The following is a 14,188-nucleotide window of genomic DNA, read 5'->3' as shown; positions in this document are numbered from 1 at the left end:
GAGAAACAAGAAAAAACAAGAATCGCAAAACACTATCTTTGTATTCTCTTTGATAATCATAATTATTCATTACCTTTATTCTTTTTATTTACTATTTTGGTTTAAATGTATTATTTTTATAATTTTTTTTATTTAATGGACTAAAAATAATTAGATGTTTGGCATGTATAAATATTATTTTACTTTATTTAGGAATATTATTATTTAATATTAAAAATATATTTAAGTATTTAGCATATGTATAAAATTTATATATATATCAGCGATGCTTTAACTTTAATCTTAAATTTAATATTGTAATAATATGTATTTAGATTAATATTTTCAATAAAAGTTAGAGAAATCAACTATAATATATAATCTATAAATTTATGGTCTTATTTTTCTCTATTGTTGATAAATCTTAATAGGGCCATTTAATTAGACTTCGTAAGTGAATCATTTTTAAATAAACCTTTGAACAGAATATCATTATTATCATATAACTTGACCGAATATAACCACCCTGGTTGTCAAAAAAAAAAAAAACCACCGTGATCCGCGCACTCCATACCAATTCTAATCTAAGGTCGAAAGGTCCCAATAATTCCATTCCATAAAACAACGCATTTCAAAAATAAAACACGTCTAACCATTTCTATTTCATTTACCAAATTATACCCCATACTCAATTATATTATATTGATTTAGTACGGTTAATCTCAAAGAGTATATTTACATTAATATATACCTGAGCATTCATAAAATCACATATCTCACAATAGCAAAAACACAAATTAATATTAATAAGTTTCTTTTTGTTTTTTTTTTTAATATTAGTTGAGCTGATTCAGCCCACGAGAATCTATTTTGGGGAGAGTGACAACAATGTATGATAGTCCATGTGAAGATGTTTGATTTGATCTTTTTTCGTGTTATCTGAGTGTGTTGACACAAAGGCATGTTTCTTCATTGAGTGTCCTAAAAAATTCCAGGCCATATAAATAAATAAAACAACTTAATTGGAAAGGGTGTGTTACTTAAGTAAGAGGGTGGGGAGTGAAGAAAAAATGACTTACCAAGGCAAACTTAATGAGCTATATACCATAGATATATTAACGTTCGGTTGCAATGAACACCCAAGTAAAATAACCAGAAATTCTAGGTTTTTACAATACCTAAAGTGAGGACCGTGTTAGGCTTAAAATTTCTGTTATGTCACAAGGAAAGTAATTTGACCAGAGATCTCTTTTGCAAGTTAGTTTCTAAAATAATTCAAATTAGGCTCCAATGGTTCTAAACCATGATAAAGGTTACATATATATGCTGAAGTTTAGTTTCTTTAAGGGTGGGCAAAAAATCCAAACCGAACCGATCCAAACCAAACCAACCGAAGTTAAACCGATCCAAACCAACCGTGCTCTTTACATAACCCAATTGGTTTATGTTTTACTCAACCCGAATGGTTTGGTTTGGTTTGGGTTCAAACAGAACCAAACCAATAATCCAATATATTTTTATCTATAAATATATATATGTTAACATATTGTAAATTTTAGTTAAAGTTTTGTTTTTCATTTTTTCTTAACTTCCATATATTTTAAAAAAAAATTCAAATATGATTCAAATAATCCTAATACCTAAAGATTGTACTGAAAAAAAAACCTAAAAACTATAAGCATTTAAATCGTAGCCATCTCGTTTCGTTCATCTTCTCCAATTTTCATTCTCTAAATTATGTAACAAAGTTATTATAGGATCAATAAAAACAAAAAGGTAGATGCAAACAGTCTTTTAGTTAATAAAAATAAAAATATTAGTTTCGGTTTAATAATTTAATACCCGGAACCGACCGGAAACCGAACCGAACTGTTCCAAGTACTCATTGGATACAATTTGTAAATAACCGAATATCCGGACCCGAACGGGTCTTACCCGGAACCGATCCGAATACCCGAAATCCCAGGCCTAGATACGCCCACCCCACTACTTTCTTATTTCTTCTTATAATGGAAAACGCTCTCTTTTATTTAGTTTACAAAAAAAGTGCTCTCTTTTATTGTATACAAGCATCCAATTCGACAAGAAAACATGCGAGATAGCGTGGTCAGTAAAAAAAGCAATGCTCTCTGACATTTTATTTGTTTAGTTCATCAAGAAAACTTACCACCTTTCCGTTCGTAACATAATTTTACCAGAATCCCACATATTATTCAGTTTATCATTAGCGGGTAAAATAACTGTGTAACTAAAAGTAAACATATGATAAACACAGTCTATGTTGTCACGGTCAAAGCTCTGCAACAAAAGAGAAAGAAGAGTTTAATCTAAAATGAAGAAATAAGTCTCAAAACAGAGAAGGAAGAAAAAAAGCTGAAGAAACTTGATTTTCATGGCTGTGGTTAGAGCTCATAATCAATATCCGCGCGTCTTATCTCTAGTTAGCCACTAAAATCTTAACCTAAATATAAGATTAACCTTATTATAATTTATTATTGTAATAATCTGTATTTGGATCAATATTTTCACTAAGAATTAGAAAACATGGTTATAATATTAGTCATTAAATTATAAACTAAATATATGATAAACCTAATTATGATATTACCAGTAGAATTTGTTACTCTCTCTGTTTTAATATGTAAGTAATTTTAATTAAAAGTGTTAATAATAAGAAAATTGTTACTTTTGAAAACTAGTATTTAATACATAATTCAACCAATAAAAGGCATGAATTATTGGATTGGTTACATAAGATGTTAAAAATTCAATGATTTCATACGGCATAATCACTAAAGAACACACCTGACTAAAGTTATTTGTATATTCAATCTATATGACTTGTAAATATTTATCCGTTATGTTACTGAATCAAAAAAATAAAAACCGTGGATAATGAAAACTATAATCCCCTTATATATTATTTTGAGAAACATTACAATATTTTAGCTATGACACGTGTTATCACTATAATGCTTTTCAAAGTCTCTAGAAAATATGTTGGTCCATATAACCATATATTATATTTTCATTATACTAATCATAAATTAATTAAAATTCTACAATTACTATTTTTCACTCTTTCTTTAAATAAAAGCTACGGAATTACCTAATATGATTAATATATATATGATTAATATATATTGATAATTAATAGTTTTAACAATAAATATTTGATAACAATTTGAGTATCCTCCATCATTTTTATTTAATTTTATATTATTAAAATAAACTAAACAATCAAATTAATCATAAAATTAAAATTTAGATTTTTTCGTGTATGTTATATTTTGGATTTTTCAAAACGAATATAAATTAGTGAAACTGTTAAAAGTCTCAAGTTAAAAAAATATAATCGATGGTTTAACATCTAATCTATTAAATTAGAGTCATATTTGAAATTTACTATGACATGCTTTAAATTTGGACTTATTGAACATGTTGTGACTAAATATATACACACTTATTTTTATGATTTCATAAATGTCATTTTTATCTTCTTAACACATCTTTACCTAATTATTAGATTAGACACATCTATTAACCAGTTTTCCCAATCATGAAATTTAACCTATCGTTGCCACACAATCGAAGTCTCAACAGCATATCAAAGCCGTCAACGAATCCAAGAGTTTTGACTTTAATCTCGAAATTGACTCATATCATCATAAACTTCATGAGGTGCTCTCATGTTGATGACTGAACCAAGTAGGCAAGTATAAACTGAATCTAGGCAAACAATTTCTCTACCAATCGTGTATACCATATGATCATACCTAGCCATGCTTTCTCTTTACAGTTATACCTCGGTAGAACGAAGAATCACAAAATGGGATTTGGCCTTAGATCAGCGTTGGGATTGTATCACTGATCTTCATTGCCTTTGGGATCTTTATCTGGTGGAGAGAAAGACAAAACCAAACGACATTCTTTGATGTTAAAGGTTTGAGATATTTCTCAGTTTCTTACTTGCATACAATACAACATTCTTAGAAGATTCATTTGAAAGAAACTTATGTTGTGTAATGGCTTATCAGATGGGCATCATCATGAAGAAGCTTCACTTGGAAACCGCAGGATATTTGGTTTCAGGAGCTTTAGTTCGTGACAAATAACTTCAGCAGTAAAAAACAGTTGGAAAAAAGAGGCTATCGAAATGTGAAATGTATACAAAGGAATACTTGGAGACAGACAGTACGGTGGTTGCAGTGAAAAGTCTTAAAGATGGCAATGTACTAGGAGGGGAGATTCAGTTTTAGTTAGAAGCCGAATTGATCAGTTTAGCTGTTCATTGTAACCTCTTAAGACTCTGCATCACACAAACTGAGAAGCTTTTGGTTTATCCTTACATGTCTAATGCAAGCGTACGTCGAGTCTAGAATGAAAGCCAAACCGTTCTTGATTAGAGCATTAGAAAGATAGTGATATGAGCTGCAAGAGGGCTTGTGTATTTCCAAGAGCATTGTGATGAGAAGATTATTAACTGTAACGTGAAAGCAGCAAATATATGATTTATGACTTTTGACTACTGTGAAACTATGGTTGGCGATTTCGCTTTGGCAAAACTCTTGGATCACCAAGATTCTCATATCAAAAACGCAGTTAGGGGCACAGTGGGTCACATTGTTCCTGATCAATCCCTTGAGAAAACCGATGTTTTCAGGTTTGGGATTCTTCTTCTTGAGCCTTGACGGCGGAAAGAGCTCTTTAGTTTGGTAAAGCGTCTTACCATAAAGGTGCTATGCTTGACTGGGTTAAAAAGATACATCAAGAGAAGAAAATTGAGGTGTTTGTGGGTAAAAAAATTGCTCAAGAAGAAGCTATGATGAGATTGAGTTAGAAGATATGGTGAGAGTAGTTTTATTGTGCACACAGTTTTTTCTTGGACATAGACCAAAAAATGTCAAAAGTTCAAGTGCTCCCAGAAAATGGACTTCCTGAGAGATGGGGAGCTTCTTAAAAGATCAGACATTGTTTCAGAATGTAGCAACATGATCAATGAGTTTTTGTCATCTTCAGACATATACTCTGATCTTGACTTGACTTTACTTGTGCAAGCAATGTAGCTACTGTATAATACATATAATATAAGTTTTTTTTGGTTGGTAATGTTGTCTCTATAATTGTATAGGCTAAATTATTATGTAAGAAGTTTTGATTTATTTTATTGAAGAATTAGGGTCATAGTTGTTTTCTTGAATTTCATAGTTTAGCGTTTGGGAATTTCAAGTTTGAGAATAGTATACAACTTATTATATTTATATCATAAAAAAAATCAATTAAAGTACCACATACGCATTAGATTTTTGACTATTGGGTTGGGTACGTGTACAATTGTTTTGTCATTCTTTTCAACCTTCCAACCCACATAGTTAAATTCTACTTTGCCAAATTCCTATACTTTTAAGACCATTCAAGTAACTGTGTTTTTCTAAATAATGAAATTAGCAGATATTTTCTAATTTGATATATAACATTGAGATATACTGATTTTCTAAACTTATTTAAAATATAAAGACATTCATTAAGAAAAAAATTAAAAAAAAACCCAGAAAATATAACCAAAAACATAGCTACATAATTCATAATGAAGATCAAAAATTTCATATCCTTGCCACGATCTACGCGCTCGAATTGACCTCAAACTTTTGTTTTTTGATTAACCTGGGGGTATTCCAGGCCAATGGAGAGGCCCAGACTAATCTCCAAGGGGAGGTGCAGCCCACGGATAGACCCTCTCTCCGGGTATTCAAATGGGCCATAAAGCATAGGCCCATATCCGTGTTAGGTGACCAGGATAATTGTGACTTAGTTTCGCGCAGCAGGTGGATCGAACCTGAAACGTGTTGGCGTCTCAGTCCCGTCTCCTTACCACTCGACCACAATCACCCGGTCGACCTCAAACTTTTGTTGGGTTTTAACATTTTTATTTGAACCAAATCAACAACCAAAATAACAAAACCCAAACTAAACCAAAATTCATAAATAACCGAATTATTACTATATTTTGTGAACCGAAATCTATAACCGGATCGGAACCAAACTAAAAATAAAAAAATACAATATGGACACGAATCAAAATTATAAATTATCATAAAAATATAAAATTTAATTTAATTATAAATATAAATAATCCCGTGCGGTTTGCGCGGGTCACAATCTAGTTTTTATTATAACAAGATACACATGGTCTTAAACCAAGTGAGTAAAAATTCTCATTTACTAAATATTAAAAATAATATATCTATATATATTAATCTATATACCATATAAGAATACATAAATATTTAAATTTCAAAATTTGCAATGAATTTTCAAAAACATTTATAATTTTAAACTTATTAAATGTCTCACATTGAAATTTTTTATCAACGATTTAAAAATTTTATTATAAAAAGATACAATGGATCATAAAACCATATAATTATGAAATCTCATTTAATAGATAGACATATTAAAATATACTATATATCTATGTTAATATCATTTAAATTTAATCGTATACAAAATCGATAAATGTGATTGTTTATATTTACTTACCATAAAATAATAGTAAATAAACAAGAATGGTTTATTTGATTTATGTGTTTGCACCAATATAATTATATACTTCATATTTAATATTTTCTCAGTTATTCAATATATATCTATTAATTGTTATTATATAACATGTAAAAGAACGTAAACAGATTAATAGTATATAAAGTAATTTGTATATACAATATTTATTCCACTCAAGGCGCGGTTAAGTAGTTATTATTCAGCATGTATATATTTGTTAACTATTATTAAAATGCAAAAAATATGTATAGTAGAATACTTAATGTTTATAATCACGAGATATAATTGTTTTCATAAATTCATCCCCAAATGATGCGGGTTATCACCTAGTGTGATATTATACATGGCCACCAGGTTGATACTCAACTCGCAGATCCGATCCAACAGAGTCCATCGGTCCTCTTCAACAAGAACAAAGCTTTATTGTACAACAGATAAAACGTAGCATATCATGCTGCTTAGACTTATCTTCTCCATATGGTTGCAGAGCTCTCGGATACAGTCGTTGTTTTCTAGCAGGCTGAGCGTGGTACTCGTTCTGTTTTGGTTGCACACGATCACCCAGCACGTGACAGCAGGTACTGCTTTCCATTTTTACTACGGCTGCATTGTGATTGCGTAGTCCCTTTGGCTCTTTCATTTTGATCACTTCTTTCATTTCTTTCTTTAGACCGGTGTAGAATTTACTTATCAAGTTAGGTTCATCAATTCCCTTCACTTGAGTAATCAATTCTTCAAACTCTCTGACATATTGGCGCACCGAACCAGTCTGGCGTAATGAACAGAGCTTGTTACGTGGTTCATTGTCAATCGACTCCGCAAAACGTTCCAACATCCTCTGTTTGAAGTGAAACCAGCTCTCGAAACGCTCCTCCTCTGACTCCCAAAGATACCAGTTCAGCACTTCCCCTGTCAAACTCAGAGAAACAAACTCCAATTTCTCTTGATCACTGTACTGAGATGCTCTAAAGTATCATTCCACATTACGGATCCATCTATACGGCAACAAACCATCAAAAGTAGGCAGCTCAATCTTTTTCAACAAGCTCGCACGACTAACAAACATATCCGAATTTCTCCGATAGCCTAACGATAGATCGTCCGATTCGTTTACAGAATCTCGTACCCGAGGTTCCGAAGTACCGGCGATATCTTTGCCATGAGGTTTTGTAGGTATCGTATTTGACTCGATCCTCTCAATCGTGGCGGCGATCTTCTCCAACTGAAACTCGACGGAGCTCAAACGCGTCTCTACAGATCCGATTCGCTCATCGGACTGTGTGTTAGTTTCCATAAGCTTCTTCCATCCGTCGTAGATAATTTTGACAGTCTTCTCTGTCGCCTCCGCGGATCTCTCAAGAAACTCCATTCTTCCATCAGATTCTTCAATCAAAGCCATCGCAAGAACGCTCACCGCAACAATTGATAGACTTTTAACTTTCACGACTTCTTGTAATCTCAATCACAACTCCGATATCATGAATCAATGAAATGAGGATTTACACTTTGTATTCTAGAAATCAATTGAGAGACGATGGCTTAACCCAATCGTTCTCTCCTCAAGACTCTCGTCTCAATGTCTACAATACAAAGCTGAGCTCCAATGAACTCCTCTACTCATTATTTAACAGCTTCAACAACCATAACTGCAAACCCTCTAGACGAGTCGGAGTCTCTCTTCCTTTCAATATTCTTTCGAAATCGCCACGTCATTCATTTCCCCTGCCTGAGACCATGATTAACCGCAATCTCTTAACTAGGGTTTTTAGATTCGGTTAAGATACGGTTCTTAGCTTTAACTAAGAAAAGTTAAGAATCGTCTCTTAAATAAGAGATATAAGAGTTGTCTCTTAGCCGAAAAGTGTTAAAAAAAAAACAAAAAATTATCAAATCATGAGTTAAGAACCACGGCTAAAAGATCGGGGTTGATCATGCCCTGAGTCTCTTCTTCTTCATTCTTCTTCCTTCTCAAGTAACGATATTGAGGCTTTTCATTTTCCTCCCTATCACTCATGTCTGGTCTACTATTCTTCCACTTGTATAGGTGGTATTCCTCGCAATGATGTACTTGTTTGTCCATCAATGTAGAAATTTTTATTGTGTATCTCAAAACTCTGTAATTATCTAGATGGAGTGTTCTTTCATGCTATTTTTATAGGTTTTTAGGAAAATATAATATTTAATTTTTGTAAAAATATGGTTTCACGAGTATGTAGAAAAATGTAAATTACGGTTTTAGCCGAAAACCGGCTTTCGGAGACTAAAAACGGATTTTCTGTTTTGGCCTAGGGTCCATGATGGGAAACTTTCTTCAGAGGCTCTCAGTGAAGCCTCCGGGCATGGAGTTGTGCAAGTTGGAACTACACACATTACACACAATGAAATTGCTGTGAAATCAATGCGAAGGAGGGATAAGGCCAAGGGTTTCCCTCCTGAACACTCTCTGTGAAGCCTAAGTTATATTTGCATTACTAGAATAGTGATTGAGGAAGCGTGAGAATATCAGATGTTAACAAAAATTCAAAAGATATCGAAAGATTCATCTGTGCGTCTACAATGAGCTCAATGTGTTGCAAGAAGAGTTTCTTTTTTTCTAGAAAGCAGATTAATTAACACTCATACGAATCTAAACAAAGGAAAATGAAAAGGCAACATAGTCATGGCGTTTGAAAAGTACAGATTCTTAGGTTTTGGAAATTTTGAACGTGTCAATACAGCTCTCAGTTGCAAGTGCTCTGTCCCAAAACTTTTCATAATACTCAGCATACGTAAAGCTTCTGTAAATAGCTGGAGAATCTTCTTCCTCATTGATCAGCTCTTGTTGTGGGCCAACCACAGCATCAAAAGAAGGACAGTAGAAGGTCGGTATCGATATCCGCTCCTTGTCGCTGTTCACAACAGCTCTGTGTAGCACACTTTTGTACTTGTCATTGCTAATAACCTGAGAGGAGAAACAACCACATAAACTTAGCACAAAGAGAGTAAAGGAACATAAGAAATATTTCGATTTGTTTTCTGCTAAGTACCTGCATTTGGTCACCCATGTTGACAATAAAAGTGTTGGGAATAGGATGAACAGCGATCCATTTTCCATCTTTAAAGACCTGTAAACCAGAGACTTCGTCTTGAAGAAGGACAGTGATCAAGTTTGGATCTTTATGTCCGGGTAGTCCGAACGTTAGATCGGGTTGAGGACATGGAGGATAGTAGTTTAAGGCCATGTGTTGACCGTGTTTGCCTAATGTATTGCTTACACGGTCTTTCTCAAGGCCTAAGCTCTCTGAGATTGCCTCAAGAAGTATCAAGACCAAGGCTCTAACGCTTGTAGCGTATTCGGCTGTGATTTCTCTGAATGAGACGGGATGTGAGGGCCATTCGTTGATAAAATCTTCGATGGGAAGGCAATGGAGTCGGAGGAAGTCTCTCCAGTTAGAGACTTTCTCTGAGCCGACATTGAAACTTGTGGAGAGTCTCGTCGTCTTTTTTGTATCCGCAGAGTAATGCTTCACTCTTTCGCTCTCTGGTTGATGGAAAAACTCTCTGGCCACAGTCATCATTCTTTCGATTGTTTTTTCTGGTACTCCATGGTTCTTGATCTTGCAAAAAAGGAAACAATAACATTTTAATCCAACGAAATATATAGAGGTAACTGGGATAAGGATCTGTTTCGTCCGAGGTCAACATGGGTTAGACCATATAGAAATTGGACATGTCTAAATTCTTTAAAATTTACGGTCTAGCCAATTTTCATGAGAATTATATGTTCCGATTGAAATATAATTTTCTGTTTGGCTCGGATACGAGGATTATGTTTTTCAGTCCTATTTTTCGGATCGAGTTCGATTTGTTCCGATTCGGGTTTCTTTTTGCCCAGCCCAAATTTGACAACTCTGGAAACAGAGTTAGAACACAATTTGTCTCGTATTACAACAAGAGAGACGATAGTGTCATGCAATAAAAGAGAGAACAAAAGTGTGTTGCGTTAAAACAGTGTAAACTCATGAGAAAATAAAGTCCAGAGAGTAGAGTAAATTCTAGTAAAAATGCGAGTGTTATGCAAATTTGCAATGAAATGTTCATTGCAATATAGCAGAGTAAACTCGAGAGAAACACAGGGAGCCTTGCATTAGAGCAGTATATGAGTCAAACAGAGCAAATCTGGAACGAGGTTGAAAGTGAAATAATTGAGTTACCTGGAAGAAGCTATAAGATGAGCATGCATGAGCAAATTGGTGGATAATATTAGCTCGACTAGGTCCATAAAGTTCCTGGAGATCGATAAGAGGGATGGAATCGCCGAAAATGTCAACATCAGAAATATTTGGGCGGTCAGAGATTTGTCGGATATAGCTTGAAGGGACGCGATCCACGGAGGAGGCGATGTCGGACACGAGGAGCTTGGATGTTGTAGAAGTTTGCATGACTGGCGTAAGTGATTGCGTCAAGATGTGAAATCTGAATTGACAGATAGAGATAGAGATATGTTTTCATATGTAAATCCCACATGTCATATATATAGGAGAATCTAAAGGACATGCACCGCATGTTGTTTGACACGTCGCGGTTATATGTATTTATTTACTTTGTGAGATGTTCAACATTTTCAAGTTTGAAACTATCTAAACTATTACTCCATGCGTTTCGTATTAAAAGTCGTTATAGATAAAACTTTTTGTTACAAAATAAATATCGTTTTAGCATTTTAATGCATAATTTATTAATTTTATTTTCCATTTTATTTTTCTATTGATTGAAATATAGTTATATGTATGGATAATGATGTTATTATATAGAAAATATGCAAAATTAAATGTTTTCTTAATCTATGTGCACAAATCTAAAGTGACACTTAATATGAAACTGAATGAGTAAAAGAGGAGTACCAATTTAAATTATCATTTAGTTTTGCAAGTTATTTACACTAGAATTCCACTGAAATTATAAATAATCATTTCCTAAATTAATGTTGTTTTTTCCGATTAATAAATACATTTTCCTAATTTTAATTTAACCAACAAAAACGGCAACAATGAAAAAAAAATCGGTAATATTGTGGCATCAATTAACTATAATCTCCAGTTTTCTTTTAATATAACCTATAAAAAATAGACTTTTTCTTGGGTTCACCCCCTAGGGTGAACCTTTAGGTTCACCAACCAATAAAAAGTTGTCATTTTAGATCTAGTATCTTTTAATTAAGAAAACAAAATAACTTGCCAAATTATATTATGCTTTTAAAATAAAAAATAAAAAATTAAATAAATAAAAATAACAATAGTTCTAAAAAAAGATTATTTAAAAAAATATTTATTTTTAAGATTTAGAGTTTAGTGTTTAAGATTTATAATTTAGAATTTATCCAAATGTTTAGTGTTTTTCCAAGGGTTTAGGGTTTACCTAAGGGTTTAGGGTTTACCCAAGGGTTTAGGGTTTACCCAAGGGTTTAAGGTTTTCCCAAGGGTTTAGGGTTTAGGATTAGAGTTTAGGGTTTAGTGTTTTGTTGACAACATGTTTAGTGTTTTTCCAAGGGTTTAGGGGTTTACCCAAGGATTTAGGGTTTACCCAAAGATTTAGGGTTTAGGATTTGAGTTTAGGGTTTAGTATTAGAGCTTAGGGTTTAGTGTTTTGTTGACAACATTTTTTTTTTTTTGAATTCGTTTTTTATATATTATTTTTATTTATTTTTAAATTTTATTTTAAAAAAATAATATAATTTGCAAGTTATTTGGTTTCCTTAATTAAAAGATACTAAAAAATATATTTGTTCTTCTTCACCTATAGCTAATCCACTTGTATAGTAAGCTATGGAGAATTACCATTAATTTTTATTTTACTAATATAGATAGACAAATATGACAAATTAACAAATGGAAAATAGAGGTTTAGGTTTTTGTTTTTATTTAACTAAAATTCAAACCAATTATTGAATTACTATATTTCATAAGTTTGTATTAATTTCGTTACTATTGACCAAAAATCAATTTACTATTTACTAAATTATCTACCTTTTATAAACAAACAAAATGATTTGTTTTTTTTTTGTTATTCTTAGCCCCAAAAATCAATTTACTTATTTGTTTTGTTATTATTAGCCCCAATTTGATTTTTCTACCTTTTTTTAACAAATAATAAATAAATTCAAAGTCAAAACAATAATATTTTTCTAAGTCTATCCATACGTAATCAATGAGAAATATTCGATATTGCTATAAGATATATAAACTGAATCACCCAATTTGTTTGAACATGATAATTCTTTCTCCCTTGACTTGCTCTCCAATCTACAATAGTTGTAGGAATTAAGTGTAAAAAAAAAATCCGAATTTTTTTCCCAATTACACCAAATAATTGGTTCACCAAATATCTATATCAAATATTGTGAATCGTTAGAATCCAAACTATTGCCTAAATTTTTGCTAACCATAATATTTTATACACCCAATATATTGTGCAACTTAATTCACGTAGTTAGCGGATATTCTCTTGGCCAAGAGTTTTAGTTCGCCATTATATATAGTTTCATTTCCAAACGCCTTTCAATATCAACTTATGTCACAAAGACAAACCACCATGTCAACAAACAAAAGTTTTACATTGTTCACAAGGTTAAACCTTACAAAAACGGATTGCGTGTGCAAGTTAAACTCATTCACTCGCCGAAACAAAACCCATGTACTCCTGACGAGACACTTGAAATAGTCTTTATGAAACAGTAAGTTCTATGGCCGTTAAATTTTTGTATGATTTTCATAATTATGGTTTCTAATATGCTTTCAAATGTTTTCAGGATGGTAAAATACATGCATTATGCACAAAAACTCACATATTTCGGACACAACGTAACCTTCCTATTGGAGAATGGCTGGAAAAAGTAAAGCCCAGTATTGAATTTATAATAATCAGTGATCAGATGATTAACGAATTTCATGGTTGTTTTGTGTATTGATTAACATCGACTTCATCGAAGAAGATAGAGAGATAGCGAAGGGGATTCACCGACAAATAAAAAACAAAACAGAGATAGAAGTGGTTGTTAGCATGTTACAAAAACACGATTTGTTATGAGCTTTTCTAAAAAATAAGTTATAAATAGACTTTGAACTAATGGGCCTCTAACAATTATTGGTTTTACAAAATTGTTGAATGGAATGTATTGAAACTAAAGCTCATTATTAATTTCTTTATCAGATAAATTAAATTGAGTTTTTCGTTTTATTTTTTTATATTTAACCATTTATTGGTTATATGTTACAAATTCTAAATAAGTTGAATAATCAATTTATTTTCATACAAATTATATAAATAATGATTCACAAAAATTATTTTATATATATATATTAAACATAAGTCTAATTAAATAAATGTTGGATTTATTTATATGATACCCAATATTGGTGATACAACTCATGGTAAAACAAGAAAAAAAAAATATTTTATGCAATTTTTAAATTGTTATCTTTCATCATTTATGTTATATTACAAAAACTATGTAATAAAAATATAACATTTAGTACAAACACAAATAAATTACTAAAAGTAAATATCAGCAAGGCCTAGTTACGTTTTATTTACGGAGAGGAGTTATTGTTTAGGACACAGAAGATTTCAACAAATCAAAAGGAGAATGATATCAAAAACTAAAGAAAAG

The 14,188-nt window shown here is 31.9% G+C and overlaps 1 protein-coding gene and 1 pseudogene across 1 annotated transcript; one reads left to right on the top strand and one right to left on the bottom strand.

Moving 5' to 3' along the window:
• Positions 1–3,254: 3,254 nt before the first annotated feature.
• LOC111203645 lies at positions 3,255–5,874 on the top strand (annotated as a pseudogene).
• A 3,168-nt stretch (positions 5,875–9,042) lies between these two features.
• LOC106388531 (protein DMR6-LIKE OXYGENASE 2) lies at positions 9,043–11,036 on the bottom strand. Its single transcript, XM_013828623.3, has 3 exons — positions 10,734–11,036; positions 9,567–10,136; positions 9,043–9,481 (listed from the first exon to the last, which is right to left on the bottom strand). Exons 1-3 carry the CDS (start codon positions 10,959–10,961, stop codon positions 9,224–9,226), a joined length of 1,056 nt encoding a protein of 351 aa, XP_013684077.1. The 5' UTR covers positions 10,962–11,036; the 3' UTR covers positions 9,043–9,223.
• Between the last annotated feature and the right edge of the window lie 3,152 nt (positions 11,037–14,188).

This window comes from Brassica napus, chromosome C3 (assembly GCF_020379485.1).
Source record: "Brassica napus cultivar Da-Ae chromosome C3, Da-Ae, whole genome shotgun sequence".
NCBI lineage: Eukaryota > Viridiplantae > Streptophyta > Magnoliopsida > Brassicales > Brassicaceae > Brassica > Brassica napus.
The sequence above is the reverse complement of the archived record's forward strand: the minus strand, read 5'-3'. Positions and strand labels throughout refer to the sequence as shown.

Excerpts from the sequence above, each read along its gene's own strand:
- LOC106388531 (XM_013828623.3), bottom strand. The coding sequence starts at position 10,961 with ATGCAAACTTCTACAACATCCAAGCTCCTCGTGTCCGACATCGCCTCC. Across the intron at positions 10,137-10,733 it reads CATCTTATAGCTTCTTCCAG|ATCAAGAACCATGGAGTACC; the intron begins GTAACTCAATTA and ends CTTTTTTGCAAG. Across the intron at positions 9,482-9,566 it reads ACATGGGTGACCAAATGCAG|GTTATTAGCAATGACAAGTA; the intron begins GTACTTAGCAGA and ends TTCTCCTCTCAG.